Raw genomic sequence first — 17,922 nt, 5'->3', positions numbered from 1 at the left:
GTAGTTAGTTATTGTGTCCCATCACCAAAACCTCCCTCCCTCCTCCTTCTCCCCCTCCCACTCTGGCACTGGACTGGCTACTGGGGACACAATGATGAATAAAGACACAGTTCTCGGCTTTCAGAGGTTTGTAATTTAGTTGTACAAACTGATAAGTAGCTGGAAATAGGCAACTTTTTAAAAAACTACAATTATAGTTATAAAGTGACACATTTGTAAAATGCATTATAACAAAAGGCAAAATAGAAATGCTCAAAGATGAGAGCAAAAAAGAAATGCACTAAAACATTTCACTACCCAGAAATAGGTGTCATTAAATTTACATAAATTTTATTTGTCCTCTAAATTATGAATTTTTCAAACACATAGAAAAGTTAGTAGAATTTTACAGTAAGTACTCAAATATCTGCCATCTAGATTCTACAATTAATATTTCACTGTGCTTGCTTCATTGTATATCTGTCTTGTGTATCGTATATCAGTCTCTCTTTTTAAAAAATGTATTTTAAATTAAGTTGAAGATATAAATATCCTTCCCCCTTCAACATGCTTTAACTATAAACACTATTTTAATTAAAGTCTATATTGATTGATTATATGCATAAAAAATGTGGAAATTTTGTACTGTTACATTACCTCCCTAATTCCCTTCCTCATCTCTAAATGTTTGATGAATTGCATTGTCTAATTATGGAACATAAGGTAAGTGTTAAAAATCTTGAGTGACCATGCAACTTACCCAAACTGGAATATTACTGAGAGTAGGGGGGTGCTATTAATAACTGTGCTGGAATAGTAAGTGCAATTTGGAGCTTCCTGGGCAAACCAGGATGGGAAGAGTGTCTGTAACTATAATTGCTAGAGTTATTTATTCTTGGTTCTGTATTTAAATGTATTTACATTTAAGAAACACTAACCTCAACTTTAAGTCTTTTAGCATAGCTTTTTTTATTTGCCGAGTTCTTTATTTTGATTCACCTGTTGGCTGAATTATGCCCAAAGCTTCTCTTTTCCTGAGTTCTTTATTTTGATTTATCTCTCAGATTTTATCCCCAAGTACTTACCCTTTCTCCATGAGGATCTAATGTGTACTGAATTCCTTAATTTCCTTAATTTTTTGATTGCTTTGTTACCTTACAATATTTTTTTCATTTTTTATAAATAATATATTTCAATATGAAATGGTTATTTATCTTATAGGGATAAAAGAAAAAAACAGTAAGGGATCTCAGTATGTCCTGGGGGACATGACTTTAGAATATTGTCTGTATGCAGAAGACATTGAGTAATATTAAAGTCCCATGTAAGAAGTTTCTTTGGAGATTTTAGTGCCTCTGCCAATAATACAGATTGCAGTTAGTAGGTAGCTCTGTTAATTTTAATAGTATATCTTTTATACAAAATAACCAAGGCAAATCTTTTGTTCTTCCCAAATACTTGACTTGCTACTGCCATTTGGAAGTAACTCGATAGACCAGATCCTGTTTTAAGTTGATGAAAAAAGCATTGGAAAACTATTCAAAGTACATTTAAAGCTTTGCTCTTGGCTTTTTTTCTGTTGGATTCTGTTTAGTTTTTCTTGGTTTTAATAATTTAACCATTACAGATTTTACTGATAAATTTATGACTAAAGAATAAACTTGCTGAAAAAAATCTCAACTTTGCAATTTATGCATAGTTACTATTTTTGTTTTTCCATATTCTTGTAATAAAACTTTTCCTCAGTTGTAGCATATCCATTAATAGTGAAGAGTCATATACAGTGACTTCTAGAGCAGTGGAGATTATTTTATGATGTGTAGTGTATTATTATAGTAGGGTATCTGCTACATTCATTCACACTGGTAATGGCCATCTTGCCTGGAGCTGTATTCTCAAGAGAGTATGCCCAGATGGCTATGAAGAGCCAGGAGTAGATTTTCTGTTTTGCTCTAAACAGCCGCTGTGATTCTTTGTATCTGGTACCTGTTTTTAAATGGGATGTTTATTTTTACAATAATAAATATCTAACAGAAGGATATGAAAGAGTTCAAGAAAGATGGTGATAGGATCTAATGCAGCGGTAGAATAAAAATGGGATGTTCATTTAGCCCATTTTATAACTGTCCCTTATAAAGTGACTTCGTATTTTGATCCTTCAGAGAAAATATCATGGTCCCCATTCTAGTGATGTTGTCTCTTGACAAAAGGGTATTGTACTTAAGCAGTTTTACAGTAAAAAGTAGTCATGAGGACAACTCACATAAGTAAACAAAAACAAAACTGTTTCCACTTAGAAGTAAAAATAAAACGGAATAACTGCTAATACTAAAAAAAGACCATTTTCAACTATTTACATGACTTTATGACCTATCTTTATCAACACACAGACAGGCATACTTTTGTGTAGTTGTAATTAGTGTAAATATATGAACTCTATCTTTCCACTTGATGTTATATAGAATTTTTTTTTACTAGTAACAGACCATATGTGTCATTCTAGTCTCTAATATTTGATTGTATTAATATGTTCTTTATTTCCTAGCTATTTTATTTTTATGGCTCTTAATCACATAAACTATGTTTAGATTTTTTTCTTTTGAATTATTTTGTTAGGGTATATTAAGAAAGGTATGATTAATAAATTAACTGTTATAATCAGCTTAATGTATCTTACCTCGTTTTTGTATGGGGGCCTTACATTTCAGGCATGAGGTTTATTTCATGGTATACCTAAATTCTTATAATTCTATACATTCATTAATTTTGTTATTACTAATAGTATCAGATATTAAGTATTTCAAAATATTGAGTGATTTTTCTGATGTGTTTTTCTCTGTGTGTTATAAAGTTAAGGTATCAGCATGTAACATTATTATTATTATTTTTAATATTAACATAATATTTTATTTACAGATTGACTAAGGACTCCAGATAGCATCTAACATTAAAGTTCTTAAAATTTCTTATAGCCGGCGATAGTTTAGTTTTACATGGAGCAAAAACTCTAATATTTTTATATTGATGTATTTATGTGAGTGCACTGTTCCTTTTATTTTTGTGAATAAGGAAATACTAGAAGAAATTAAAATTGATATTAAATCTTGAAATGTTAATTTAGAATTTGGCCACAGTAATTCTTAGGTTCTTGTGGTTATGACACTTATTTATATAAATGAGATATAATGCAAGTTTTAGAAACAGTTTCTTCTTTAATAATATCCTTTTTCTTTTGAATCAGAGAATAACAGAGCAAGGAAACTGACAAATTGACGTTAAGAAATGTGTTTAAAAAATTACGTTTGAAAGAAACCCCTGTTTAAAAAATTACATTTGAATAGGGTTACTAGGTTACCAATTCCTAGATTATAGCTTAGAAATTTTACAAATTCCTCATTCATTCAGTGTAGATGGAGCTTGAAGGCCTATCAGGAGTTATTCATTCAGAATGCTTTGAGGGATACAGAGATAGCCAAAATGTGGATTTCTCCACAGGGAAAATTTCTGAAGAGGTTGATAAAGCCATAATTAAAACTAGAGATGTGTTACAAGATGTGTTCCTAGATGTGTTGCTAGACGTATTTTTACTGAGTCTCTAGAAAAAGTTTGTTTAATTGAATATTGTAGCACCAATTGAAAGCTGCTTCTTTCTCAAAAGAAGCATATATCTCTGAATAAATGTTTTCTCGAATAACTTTATTTCTGCATTTCTCATTCAGATCTGAATTGAATTAGGTATTTTCTGTCATACGAATTGAATTAGGTATTATCTGTGGTATGTTGGGCTTGAAAACTTAAGACTGTACAGCTATATAAACGTGTCAATACTTTTGTACCTGTCAGAAATGGCCAAATTCTCTTTTTACCTTCTTAGACAAAAGATCTTTAGTATCTTCTGTGAGGTAGAATTGGTCTTGGATTTTCCAGTATTCCTTTCTTTAATTTTAAAATGCTTAATATTAAAAACATTAAAGAATGTTTTGTTTGATTTATATAATGTATTTTTTTTTTTTTTGTCCTTTTTGAGACCGGCCGCACCGCGCTCAGCCAGTGAGCGCTGTGAGCACACCGGTCACCCCTATATAGGATCTGAACCCGCGGCAGGAGTGCTTCTGCGCTCCCAGCGCCGCACTCTCCCAAGTGTGCCACGGGCTCGGCCCTATATAATGTATTTTTTTTTTTTTGTCCTTTTTGAGACCGGCCGCACCGCGCTCAGCCAGTGAGCGCTGTGAGCACACCGGTCATCCCTATATAGGATCTGAACCCGCGGCAGGAGTGCTTCTGCGCTCCCAGCGCCGCACTCTCCCAAGTGTGCCACGGGCTCGGCCCTATATAATGTATTTTGAATCTTCTACCCTTTCACCTTTGAACATAACGATAGTTGAAGTTTTCTGATTAAACTAATGTTTGAATCTTTGCCCTCTTTATGGCATGTGCGCTTGATGTATTTTATATTTTTGATAAAAATAGTCTATTTTTCTTATTTATTGTGTAGCTCATTGTGATCTTTTAAGTGCCTTTGAGGCTATTGGTGATCTTCAGTGAACAGTATGTAAAGTAGATGAGGTGGTGTAGCACTTAGTCTCTGATATTTTGGTTTCTAGAAGCATTAATTGCCCTTTATATTTTACTCAAATATGGAAATGGCTTAGAATTAAGAAAAATTTTTATGATCAAATAATTTCAGAAATTGAAGGTAACTTTTCTCCCAAATGCAAAGTGGTATGCATCTGGTTGCTTCTGTTTGATTTATCATTGGGCTTTGATTGAACCCCTTAAATATTAAAGTCTTGAAAAGTAAAGACTTTTTCTTTCAGAGGCTTCTGCAAAATGCAGAGAACAGAAGGGATCATGAAATGTTTCTGTGTGTCACTGGTACCTTCAACATGTACTTCTTATTCTCATTCCAAATTTACATACTGTGAGTGATTATTCAAGTTATATTGTGGCTATTTTGATGATAGTAGATACCTGAATAAATACCATGTAGCAGACACATGAATAACTATGCCACTGGCAAATGTATCCTTTTTTAAGACATGAATCATATATATCATTGCTTTGGTACATCAGGTCATTAAGATGTACCTGGGGTAAAATGCTGGAAACAAAAAAATGAGTGTTAGAAGTATTAGAGAGATCTTTTTCAATTTAAGCTTCACTTTGGAATGAACAATTTTATTACATGTTGTTTGATGAAATGTACCACTTCTTGTATTTCTGGTATGAATTGTTTTTATTACTAGAAAAAAACATGAATTGAGAAGAAATTGAGTAATGTCATATGTTGGGGACTGGCATATAAATTATGCTAGTCTGTTTATTATAGTGAATTGCCTTCAGGTTCAGTTTTCATAAAAACAAAGAGCAGTAAGCATCTATAGTTAATATGACTGACTTATTCTTCAGTATGTAAGACCAGCTAGCCTTTGTTTTTAGAAGGTACTCAGGGCAAAGTTTCTTCCTTGAAGATTCTTAGTTTAAAATTTTTTTTAATATATTATTAATAGATCTGCAACATAACCAGCACCACTTTAGACAAGCCCAAGTACAAAATGGCGCCACCCACCTCCTCCTCTCCCCTCCCCACTTCCCATTATGAGAAGCCTCCTGACTCAAACAGAAACCCCTTTTGCTTCCGCAGGGATGCAGTTCTCCACCCCTATCCACATTAATGTAATGACCCTCCTTGATGGTATCAGCCAGCTCTTGGCACAGTATATAAGCTCTACCACCCCCACGCCTGGTGCTGTCCCCTTTTCAGGGCAGCCCTGGGCTGCCTGCTACTTTGAGCACAGCCTGGCAGAGTTTTTTCCTTTAATAAAGCTTAACCGATACCCGGCATCTTGGCTCACTTTCTTTCAATGATAGATTTATGACACCTGTATCTCTGTTTCCCATTCTTGTGCCAGTAACAGACAAAACCCAGCTGCTCACACACTCTTTACTAATAGGACCAGTCTCAGTTTTAGAATCTTCTTCTGTGGTGAATTTAAAGCAGCCCCTACTAATTAGTTAGTGTTGACAAAAATAAGATCTTTTATACCATCCTTTGCAGAGTTGGCAATAAGCCATTTACTTAACAGCAAAGCCACTACCGTCACACATTCATATAATGTTTGGTAACTTTGATATTGAAGGTATTAGTGAGATTTTTACAATTTGCCAGTTGTAAGGAAAATGAAAACAGTTTAAACAAGAACAGCTTATTCAGGCTCACTCACCTTACATCTGTTACAAATGGGCAAGATTCATCACATTCACTAGAAACCAGTTATAAAAGTGTAACTGCGCATTTGTGCCCATTTACTGATTCAGCATGATTGTTGTAATTATGTAATGCTGGTCTTGTGGCCACTATTGTGTACCACAGAGTATAAAGGCAACTGCTCTGAACTGCTGGTCAGCAGAGCTTGGAAGGCACGCTAGAGCTTGGAAGGCACAGCAGAGCATGGAGGGTCAGTGGAGTACGTGTACCACAGAGTATAAAGGCAACTGCTCTGAACTGCTGGTCAGCAGAGCTTGGAAGGCACACTAGAGCTTGGAAGGCACAGCAGAGCATGGAGGGTCAGTGGAGTACGGCAGAGCTCATGTCTGAGAATAAAGCATGTCTGTGAAGCTCACATCTGGAGAATAAAATATGTCTACCTTGCATAAAGCTGTCAGAATCTTCTTTTAATTTTCTGACTCACGACCTGCGCATGAAGGGACAGAAGGATTGGAGATCCAGCTTAACACCAGTATAGATGTTTCTTTAGCAACCTGATCTGTGTTGCTGATAGAGTTTGACCTAGAGTGAAGGTAACAAAATTTGAGTGTCTTATCATTTGTAAGATGCTGTGCTAGGAGTTTTCTGTACTTTAACTCATTTAATCTTATCAACATCTTTGTGAGTCATTTGAATTTTATAGATGAAGAAACTGAGATTCAGAGAAATAATTTTTGGTTAAGTCATATTGCATATACATGTAGTCGTCCTTTGAACTTGAGCCATCAAATCTTTTGTCCATTTTTAAATTAAATTAATACATATGGCATTTATCTCAGTTTTTTAAAAGTTGCATTATATTTTACCTTACGGATGTTTCTGTGCTCCCTTAACTATACAAAGTTCCCTTAGGCATGAACTTTTTTTCACGTAAGTTTCATTCTTTAATGGAAATAGGGAGTTTAAATTCATGAGCATCATTCTCTCCAAGAGACCATAAAGCACACCCAAACAGGGAAGTTTAAATTGCACCTTTGGGATCTACTCTAGAGATTCATTCTTTCTCTGGGTTACCTCCCATGTATACAGGAGGTATGCATGTTATTAAACTTGTTTGTTTTTCTGTTGTTAACTTGTCTTTTCTTATAGGAGATCCATTAAGAACTATGAAGTTTAGAGAGAAATTAATTTTCCTCCCCTACATGACCTTTGAAAACAAAATTATGTTTTCTGAGACAACGGGGCATTTTCTATGTATTATATCACAGCATATATTATTTTCTTTAAGATTTTTATTTTTTATCACCTCATGGAGGCAGTGAGTATGTAAGGACAAGTAGAAAACAACTAATCTAAGTTGAGATGTGGTATTTAACATTGAACCAGGCTCACTTGTGCCCACTAGCCTATGTACTCTAGGACGTTTAAATTTTTTTAAAAGTACAGAATGTAGGTGTATTTTACAGATAAATTTACCCATTCAAGTGTACAATTTAATGATTTTTAGTAACTTTTGTGAGTGGTACAACCATCACCAGAAGTCAGTTGTAGAACATTTTATCCCTCCAATATGATACTACTGTCCATTGGGGGTTAATCCCTTTTCTTACTCCTAGATCCAGGTAACAGTTTATCTACTTTCTGTCTCTATAAATTGTCCCTTCTAGATATTTCATATAAATGGAATCATACAATATGTCATTTCATGTGTCTGGCTTCTTTTAGTGAGCATAATGTTTTTGAGGTTTATCCATTTTGTGGTATTTATCAGAATTTTGTTCCTTTTTATTTTCCAACACATTGTGTGGGTATACCACATTTTGTCTACCCATTCAACAGTTGATAGACATTTAGGTTTTCATGTCATTTAAATTTAAATCATGCTTCTATGAATTTGTAAATTGCTTTGGACATGACATAATCATTTTTGGATTGGCAGATTCCCTTTTGCTAAGGATTTGTGGTATATATCAATTTATATATGAAATATGCTCCTTGGGTTAGAATTGTGCTTTCCAATTTAGTCTTCATGTATATTGAAAATATAGAAGTACAGCTGATGAATTTAAACTCTTCTGACGTTACCTCCTGGTAAAGAATCTGATCCTTTAATCTCCTTAATCATGTACTCTAAATTAACTTTTAATAGTCAATTTTTTTGCTATTACATGCTTTAGGTATGGTGTTCATATATTGGCACTTTTTAAATGCATTCTTCAATATTAAAATGTTTAAGCACCTGGAAACTACATGTTAACTTGTTTATCTGGCCTAGTTTTGGCCATTCATGATGCATGCTTACAAATAATTTCTAGGCCAAGTCAAGGAATTAAGTTAGAGGAATTTCTCTAATAAACTTTCTCACTGTATAGAAAAGTCTACTTTTGTTTAAACGTTTCCCAAGTTTTTTTTTTATTTAATGCATTTGTGTATGTATAATACAATGTATATATATACACATTTATATGTATAAATAAACTCTAATACATAAAGAAAATAGCGTAGGAGTTTACAGTGGAAAAGGTGAGTTTGAATTCATCCATAACTGCTTATTTGATCTTGAGTAAGTAATTTAGGTTCCCTGAGCTTGAATTTTTTTTTCTCTGGAGAGTGGAGCTGTTGGTATGGCACCTGATGCATAAAATGGGCATGGTACCTGACACATGAGAAGTACTCAGTAAATATTTTTTTCTTTCTGTTGATTTTGAGGTTTCCTGTTGTTTTTGAGTACCGTAATATAGTGTGCATGATGGGCCTACACTTTTAAAATAAATTTAATTATTACGGTTTCTGTTCTGAATTGGTTCATTGTCATTGTCTGACTCTTTGTTAGGGATATGGTGACATTAGTGAGGTGGGAAGACAAAGATTTTAATTTGGCTTGGGTAGGTTTTATTGTTCTTCCTTGGTTTATAAATGTCATTTATGTAGTTAACATAGTTATTTGTATACCTTGTAGTGTTTCTTTGTGCTTTTTTAGTATGCACAGATGAGATAATTCAGAAAAGGTGAATCAAAGGTATATATCTTAGAGTAATTTCAGGTGCCTCTCTGACTGTTGGACAGGGAAAAGATACTGAGGCAAAAGCTATAGAAACTGGTTACTCTGATCCTTGTGGGTGGAAAGTGGAGTAAAAGATAATCTGGTATGGTATAGGAACAGTTCATAAATGAATCTAAAAAAAAAAAAAAACAGTAGAGGTCTGTTCCTTTTTGACTTTTCAATAGTGACTAGTTTCTATTTTAGAAGTTTATAAATAGTGCTCTGTATTTTTATATAAAGTTTACTCTTAGAAATTTGCATATTATGTGTTTTTAGAATATCAATTTATTTTATTGATTTTAAAATAAAGTCAAATATGTTAAAACTACCAAGCCCAATTGTAAATATCTTAGATTCTCCTCTATATTGTTGTTGTAGATAGAATTTAGAAATAACTCCCTGAATTTTGGGTTCTAAAATTTTTAATTTAAGGAAAGTAGAACTCCTAGTTTGGTTACACATCGCTTCAGTATCTATTATGTTCAATGGATTTTTCAAAAATCTAGGGCTACACAGATGGTAAAATATGATCTTTGCCTTTGAACTCACAGTATAGAAGGGGAGATAGCTGTACAGGTATGTGGTTGGTGGTCTAATAGACATTTTTACAGAGGAGGGACTGAGATTCCCTTAGGGGACATTAGTAAAGGATCTTTCTTGGATATGGGTTATTCGAGTTGAGTCTTTTAGTACAAGGACAAATTTGCTCTGGGAAATATAGTGGAAGAGAGGTAAGATAGGCATTTCCTCTGAATAGCTTGTGCTAGGCCTGGTCATATAAAAAAATTGTGCCGTGTTTTTGAGACTGATTAGAGCTGTAGCTTCTCAACTCTGTCTTCATGTTAGAATTATCCAAGGAATTTATGAAGAAAAATACTGATCCCATCTGCTCCAAACCCATTATAAGATATATGAGGTGGTATAGGTAGAGGATAAGAGACGAACAGGAGATGAAAAAAAATAGAGATTAGGGCCAGATAGTGATCTTGATCTTATGTTCCTTGTAGCTTTTATTCTGTCAGTAGGCACCTACGAAGTTTTTAAACAAGGGAGACTCTTCTTCTCTTGTTCTTGTTTAGGCTTTATAATGTTTTTGTCTTCCTTCTTTTGTTTTCTGTTCGTCCAACTTTTTGTACCTTTCAGGGAAGTTGGATCTTTAAAGTCAAAAAGCTGTCCCAAAAAGCTGTCTCTTAAAATTTGATAATTTAATCACTATTAAAATTTGAGAAATTTAACTTTGTAGCCAGTGAGGGCAGGGACTGTATCATATTTACTGTTATATTATCAGGTCCTAATTCTGTGCCTGGCACATAGGACTCAGTAAATATTTTTTGAATTAGGGAATGCATACTTCTTATGTATAAATACATGTACTTTTGGAACTGTGCTTCATTTTCTTCAGGGCATGCTTCAAGAATCATCCTGAAGATTTCCCAACAAGTATATCAAAATGTATTGATGTAAGAGTTTTGCCTGATTATTTTCTTTTTTCTCACCTTCTTGATCATCATCTTAATACTTTGGGAAAATTAAAAATAATTATTCATTTTGAAAATGTGCTAGTATAAAGCAACACTAAACTATAATATCTTCTCTGAATTTGTAGCACATAAGTGTTCATTATCCCAAAATAGACTGACCAATTATTAAACTTGTGCACATTAAAAAAATTTAAGGAAATAATGTATTTTTATATCATATGCTTTTATTTTTCTTGTTTTTGCTTTCTTTTGTTTTAAGTTGCAAAAATTGTCCAGAGTTCCTATATGCCTTTCACCCAGCTTCTTTCAAGGTTAATAATGTGTACAGTTATCAAAAGCAAGAAATTAACATTGGTTTAATATTATTAACCTATAGACAATATTTACGTTTCACTACTGTTTCCACTATTGCCATTTTCCTGTTCCAAGATCCAGTCCAGGGTTCTACATAGCATGTAGTTGTCATGTCTCCTTAGCCTTCTCCAGTATGTGTTAGTTCCTCAGTCTTTTGTTGTCTTTTATGAACTTGACACCTTTGAAGAGTACTGGTCAATTATTTTGTAGAATATTACTGCATTTGGGTTTGTTTAATGTTTTCTTATGATTAGTTTGAGGCTATGCATTTTTTTAGCAGGAATACCACAGAAGTGATCTGTCCTCAGTGGATCATGTCAGGGAGTACATGATATTGATATGAATTATTACTGGTATTGTTAACACTGATTACTTTTGGATAAGTGTTGTTTTTGTCTTGATAATTTATAAACATCTTGAGGAGATACTTGGATACTATACAGATACTGTGTTTCTCTTTAAAACTTCACCTATACTAAGTTTAGAACCCATTGAGGATCTTACACGCTGTGGTAGTCTAATGATGATTTTCTGTTTCCCTTATTGCTTCTTCAATTATCGTATTGAATTCTTCTGTAAGGAAGAACTATCCCTTTCTCCTCATTTGTTTATTCATGCAGTTATTTATTTAAGTATGGACTTGTGGGTATTTGTTATATTCTGTGGTTTACAATTCAGTACTAATTTCATTTTTGTTGTTGCTCAAGTGTTTTCCAGCTTTGGTTATGGGGACCTTTTTCACATTGGTTCTTGTATCCTTTGATATTACTTTTTTGAGCACTCTTTTACTTTCTGGCACCACAAGATGTTCTAGTCTCATGTTATTTTTCTCTGCTTCACCCTTTTAATCAACTACTTCTCTGGGAAACCCTGGTTCCTTTTAATGGAGAGTGGTATTCATAAACCAAGTTCTCAGTGTTAGGTGTGCTTATTGCTATTAGGATGTCATTGCTCTACTGAGAGTGGCCAGAGCTAGGACGTGTATGTGTGCTAATCCACTCATCCATACAGGTCTATATTTACTTCTGTATCTATTTGTAAAATATAGATACATGCATTTTTATTTTAAAAGCCTCAAGTTAATATGGATGCCTCCAACTCCCGTCCAATGCCACAGGATTCATTTTAGCCTTCCCCATTTCCTTATTTGTCAGTTCTTTTCTGACAGTGTAAATTTGGCTCTTCTTATATGTAACATATTCATTAGTTTGTTTAACTCCAGCGTGCTCATAAAGTAACAGAAGTGCTAATTCGTACCCCTGTGAGAAACGAAATAGAGGATGGTATTTGTGTAGAGTTCCTTTTCTCTTTAGTTTTAAGAGTATCCAATCAAATACTGTTTTCCAAAGTGTTTATGTTATTTTCTTGTAATACAGTCAGGTTCATTAATTAATGTTTTTGTTTCATTTTGGGACTTCTAATGTTAAATGATCTAAATGATCATTTAAATGATCTAAATGATCATTTAAATGATCTTTTTAAATAATTAGGTAAGGTAAAATACATTTGTATTGTGTATTCCTGTGGGTTTTGACAAATGTGTGGACATGGCTCCACCACCACTGTCATGAGACAGCAAGCACACTTCCATCATTCCTCATGCTATTTTTGGAAGAAAATATTAAAGTTATTTGATACTTAAAATTCATAGGAAAATTTTTGTGTGGAATTTACTGCTGTTCCAGTCTGGTTTGAATAATCAAATGAAAAGAGAAACTTGATTGAATCATCAATAATTGGGCTACTAAGAGAATAGAAGGGAGATTTCACTTTCTAATATCAGCAGCATTTGATATTTCATTGTGGTGCCAGAACATGGATTTTTTTTTCCAGTTTAAAGAATTGAGATTTTTCACATAGTAAGTTGAGATTTTTAAGTAAAAGTAATTCACAAAATATAATCAAATATATACTTTAAAAATATTATTTTTTTCATTTATTACTCTGCTTCTCCTTGTTTATCCTGTAAGCAAAAAGAAGACAATTTACAAATGACAAAAATCTTACCTTGGTACACTTTTATTATTGATTAGTATGTAAAGAGTTTTATTGCATATATTTTTATCTCTTCTATGGAATAAATTTAAATCATATTTGTGAATAGATCAAGGATAAAGGACATGAGGTAATTAGAGAGAAAGATAACTGGCATGTTGAATTGTGGGAAACTGTTCAGTTTTGCCAGAAAATAACAGTGCAAATTAAAACCACGAGATACCATTTTTAATTATTAAGTTAGAGAGAGAGAAAGAGAAAGAATATGAGAAAATATGAGAATGAATATCCAAATCTGGTAAAGGTATATTGAATCTCACACTCTTATACATTAATATATTGCAGATAGCATTAGAATTTCACACTGATACAGCGCTTTTAGGAGGCACCATGACAGAATTTAAAAATCCCAATAGTGAGTCTGTCACACTGATGCAGACTGATGTGCATTTTTTAAAAAAAAAATATTTTCAAGCTTATCAGTAATGGGAAGACAAAATATAATTGGAATTCTACCTTTATTCAAGACATGATTGTATGAAAGTTATATTTTTACATTTTTAAAAATATTAAGCATGACTGTGTACCCTAAAATCTGTAGCACAGTGGTTGTCAAGTTGTGGGGTTTCAATAGTTAGAAAAAGGAAAGATTTATATCTGCTTATTTTTGAAAGAATGTAGTAACTGCGCAATAGCTAAGAAAGGAATTCAGTTAAACCAAGTTATGACAATGCATTGTTGTCATGTTTGGTTTTTAAAGGCAGATGTAACTTATCTAGTTTCTTAATTAAATGAGAAATATTCCACTAACTGAAAAATTTTCCTTGGTGATTAGTTCAGTAAATGAGCTTAATGTTATCTTGAAGCACTCGGAAAGCACTTGGAAAATATGAATACCAGCTTTGTTAACCTCCTTTAAAGCTATATTTAACTTTAAACAACTAAAACTAGTAATAGCAGTAAAATAAACAATGTGACTTTCCAGAATGCAGTTTGTAAAAAGCTAAGTCAATCCACCAACAAACAGCTTGCCCTTAGTGAACATTTTCTTTTCCACGTACTTCCTACAGCAATTTCTTTAGCATAAACAGCATATAAGCAGTTTCCTTAACATATCTCAAGAACAATCATTAGGTTAAATAGTCAATAGTCATTCAAGCCAGAATCAAACCAGCAACCTAAAACAGTCAAAGTACACAATCCCATCCCTAAACAGTGAATAGAATTGATTAGATGGCTTTTGCCAAACTTGTCTGTGGACTTGGTCTCTGTATGGAAGCTAGCATGCTATCACCACCTCCCTTTCCACCCCCTGCAGGAACAGAATATTTCTAGTACCTCAGTTCCATTTGTGTTGTCTCCTAGTGACTATGCCTCCCCACTGTCCCTCTGCCTGCTTCAGATTAGCCACTATTCTGACTTTTACCATAGTAGATTATTTTTTCCCGTTTTTGACCTTAATATAAATAGAATTATACAACACTGTTTTGTACATAGTTTCAGCTTTGTATTTGTGAAATTTTTCTATGTTGTTGCATGTAAATGCTTAGGGAGAAATTTACAGTCAAGTGAAGGCTCCCCATTCAGCTTTTGCTATGAAGGGTAGTGCTGAGTGGTTTTGTTTTTTGTTTTTTGTTTTTTCTCTCTCCTGTGTTGTTTGGCTGGAGTATTTTGTCTTACCAGGCTGCCCCTTTCCTTGTCCTTTGAGTAGAGAGAGCAAGCTTTTCTTAAGACTTTTTCTTTGTCTGTGCCCACTGGCTTTTTTGGATTACCAACTTCTCCAGCAGCCAGTCTGGGATATTATGAGGGCAGAAGAAAACCCAGGGAACTCATCTCCATGATATTCTTCATGTCTGAGGCCCCTAGCCAGCCTGCCTTCTCCCCACCCTTCAGTCTTCTTATCCTTGATTTTTTTTTTTAAATAAATAGCCAGAGTTTTAGCTGTATTTGGTGGGAAGATTAGGATTATTTATGTCTATTTCATCTTTCTGGAGGGGAAAATCTGATTGTTTTGATTTTAATATGTCTTATATAAACCACTGAGGGGCCGGCCTGGTGGCGCACTGCTACAGTGCGCCGCTTGGGAAGCGCGGCAGCGCTCCCGCCGAGGGTTCGGATCCCACATACAGACCAGCCGCTCACTGGCTGAGCGAGGTGCGGGAGCAACACCAAGGGTTGCGATCCCGTTGCCGGTCCCGGTCCGGTACGGGCACAACACTGAGGGTTGCGATCCGTTGCCGGTCACGAAAAAAGACAAAAAGGAAAAAAATAAAAAATAAAAAAATAAACCACTGAAATCATTAGGAAAAATAAAATGAACTGTTTTGTTCATTTTGGATATGGATATGGTAAATTAACAAAACAGACTTTTAACAAATTAATTTTGGGTAAAATACAATCTCATGCAATTCTCTTTATATGAAATACAAACTAAGGAACTTTAACCCTATGTAAAATTTAAATTCTTATGTTTAATTGCAGAACCTTTTAGCCGAAAAAGTAGAACAGCTGATGGAATGGAGTTCCAGGCGCTCAATTTTCCGAATGAATGGTGATAAATTCCGAAAATTTATAAAGGCACCACCTCGAAACTATTCTATGATTGTTATGTTCACTGCTCTTCAGCCTCAGCGTCAGTGTTCTGTATGCAGGTAATTTATATATTTAAAAAAAACTTAAATGTATTATCTTAGACTTATATATTTAATTATTATATTTAAGGTAGATGTATGTAATTAAAAACAGTTGTTCATTGTTATAGTGAAATATAACCGAACATTTAAAGTAAGTTCAAAATCAGTGTATTCTAGAAAATGATTTTTATAGGCTAATATTCTTTTATTGTGGGCATGTAAAATATTTATTGACCAATTCCACATATAATCATAAAAACAGATTTGTCATCTTTATGTCCCGCATATTGCCTTGTAGGTCACCTAATTATATCTGTGGTCAGTGCAGTAGCCCCCTTAATATACTCTATCTTAGCATACAGTTTAATTGAGAAGACTTACTTTTGCCCAGGGAAGTCCATTTACCTCATGAAAACTCCAGTGATTAGAAATATGTTCCTAATAACTGTTTATTAGAAATAAACAGTTTGCAGTGAATGAAATATTTGTCAGTAGGAACAACTAAAGAAAATTCTGGACAAATACAAATACAATATGTATACAACAAGTACCTTTTTAAATAGTTTTTTAATTAAACTTTTCATTTTGAGATAATTGTAGGTTTATATGCAATAGTAAGAAATAATACACAGATCCCTGCACCAGCCAGCTGCCAAAAAAAAAAAAAAAACCCAGAGAGATTCTGTATACCTTTCACGCAGTGTCCTCCAATGGTAACATCTTGTAAAAATATAGTACGATATCACAAGGAGGATATTGACATCGATACAGTCACAATACAGAGCAGTTCTATCATCATAAGAATATCTCTTGTCCTTTTTAACCAGACCCACCCCCCATTCCACTCCCTGCCCTTTGAATTTGATCTCTGGCAGTCACTAATCTGTTCTCCATTTCTATTAGTTTGTCATTTTAAGAATTATGTAAATGGAATTATACAGTATATGACCTTTTGAGTTTGGTGGTTTTTTATTTACCATAATTCCCTCAAAGTCCATTCAAGTTGTTGCATTTAGCAACAATTTATTCTTTTTATAACTGAAGAACATTGCAAGGCATGGATGTACTGCAGTTATGTGTGTGTGTGCCCACACGCACATATATTATGGCTTGAATATCAGTTTTAATTAAGCCAAATTTTTTATCACAGAGATTTGAAAACTCTTTTTAAATCTACTGTTATCAGATTTTTGCCAGAACAAAACAGCAAATATTTTTGGCCTTTAAAATTTTAAGGTAGCTATCAAGCAACTCTAAAGAGGTGTAAAGAAGCCCTCTTATGATCCAGCACCATTCTCAAAAACAAAACCCTGAGAACTGGCAACAGACAGTATGCTAGCTGTAAATAGTCCTATTTATTTAGCTAAGGAGAGAAATTAAACCACAAAACTTTTAAAACATTATTATAAGCCAAGTTTTAGGTTAAAGATATATCTTAACAAATGACTCAAAAATCTAAAACAAAAAAAGAATTCTTCACCCTTTTATATGGTAACCTAATAATGAGTGTATGTTGGGGTATGACTAGAATTGGATAGAGAAGATGGTGAACAAAGATATTTTGAAAAACGGCACTTCAGATGATTCTGAGTTCCCCTCCTATCAAATTTGAGGACCAGTACTCAAGTGGGTATTAACACTGTTGTCAGAATTGGGCTAGCACATATGGGTAGAGTATATATACCTTAAGTGATGCTGTAAAGTCCTCTTCAGACGAAAATACCACTATCCTTGGCATTTTGGTATAACAGTTCAGTTTCCAATAAAAATAAAAAATGTCTTTTGGCATCCTATAATACTAATATATTTTAGGAAAATCATTTGTTTGCTCCTAAAAATTAAATTTATTGATTACCTAAAATCACCAGTATTAAGAATAAGTATAATCAATTGATCATTATATTTTTTTGTAACTATAATCTAGAAAGATGTTATTATTCGAGTATTTATTTCACAGTTACATATAATTATATGTATTGCAATAACATTAATCGTAACATATTGTTAAATGGTACATCCCTTGGGTAGTATTTTACTTAGCTTATTATGTCGTTAAATTAAACTTTAAATGTAGACCCTTAGTTTTTCAATGACACTTAGCTTATAAGAACCTTTATTTATTTGCTTTCTGTTTATTTGTTTATTACAGCTTATTTTGTAATAAACTTTTGAATTTTTTTTTTTTTTTTTTTTTTTTTCCGTGTCCGGCAACGGATCGCAACCCTCAGT

At 33.5% G+C, this 17,922-nt stretch overlaps 1 protein-coding gene across 1 annotated transcript in view; it reads left to right on the top strand.

The window, feature by feature from the left end:
- Positions 1–17,922, top strand: part of TUSC3 (tumor suppressor candidate 3) — a 313,374-nt gene that overhangs the window by 123,179 nt on the left and 172,273 nt on the right. Inside the window, exon 4 of the mRNA XM_008574162.1 lies at positions 15,542–15,711. Within this exon, the coding sequence (XP_008572384.1) occupies positions 15,542–15,711 (170 nt within the window). The remainder of the gene's footprint in view (positions 1–15,541; positions 15,712–17,922) is intronic.

The sequence above is a fragment of the Galeopterus variegatus genome, unplaced genomic scaffold (assembly GCF_000696425.1).
Source record: "Galeopterus variegatus unplaced genomic scaffold, G_variegatus-3.0.2 Scaffold1004, whole genome shotgun sequence".
Lineage (NCBI taxonomy): Eukaryota > Metazoa > Chordata > Mammalia > Dermoptera > Cynocephalidae > Galeopterus > Galeopterus variegatus.
Note: the sequence above shows the minus strand (reverse complement) of the source record. Positions and strands in the feature narration are given on the sequence as shown.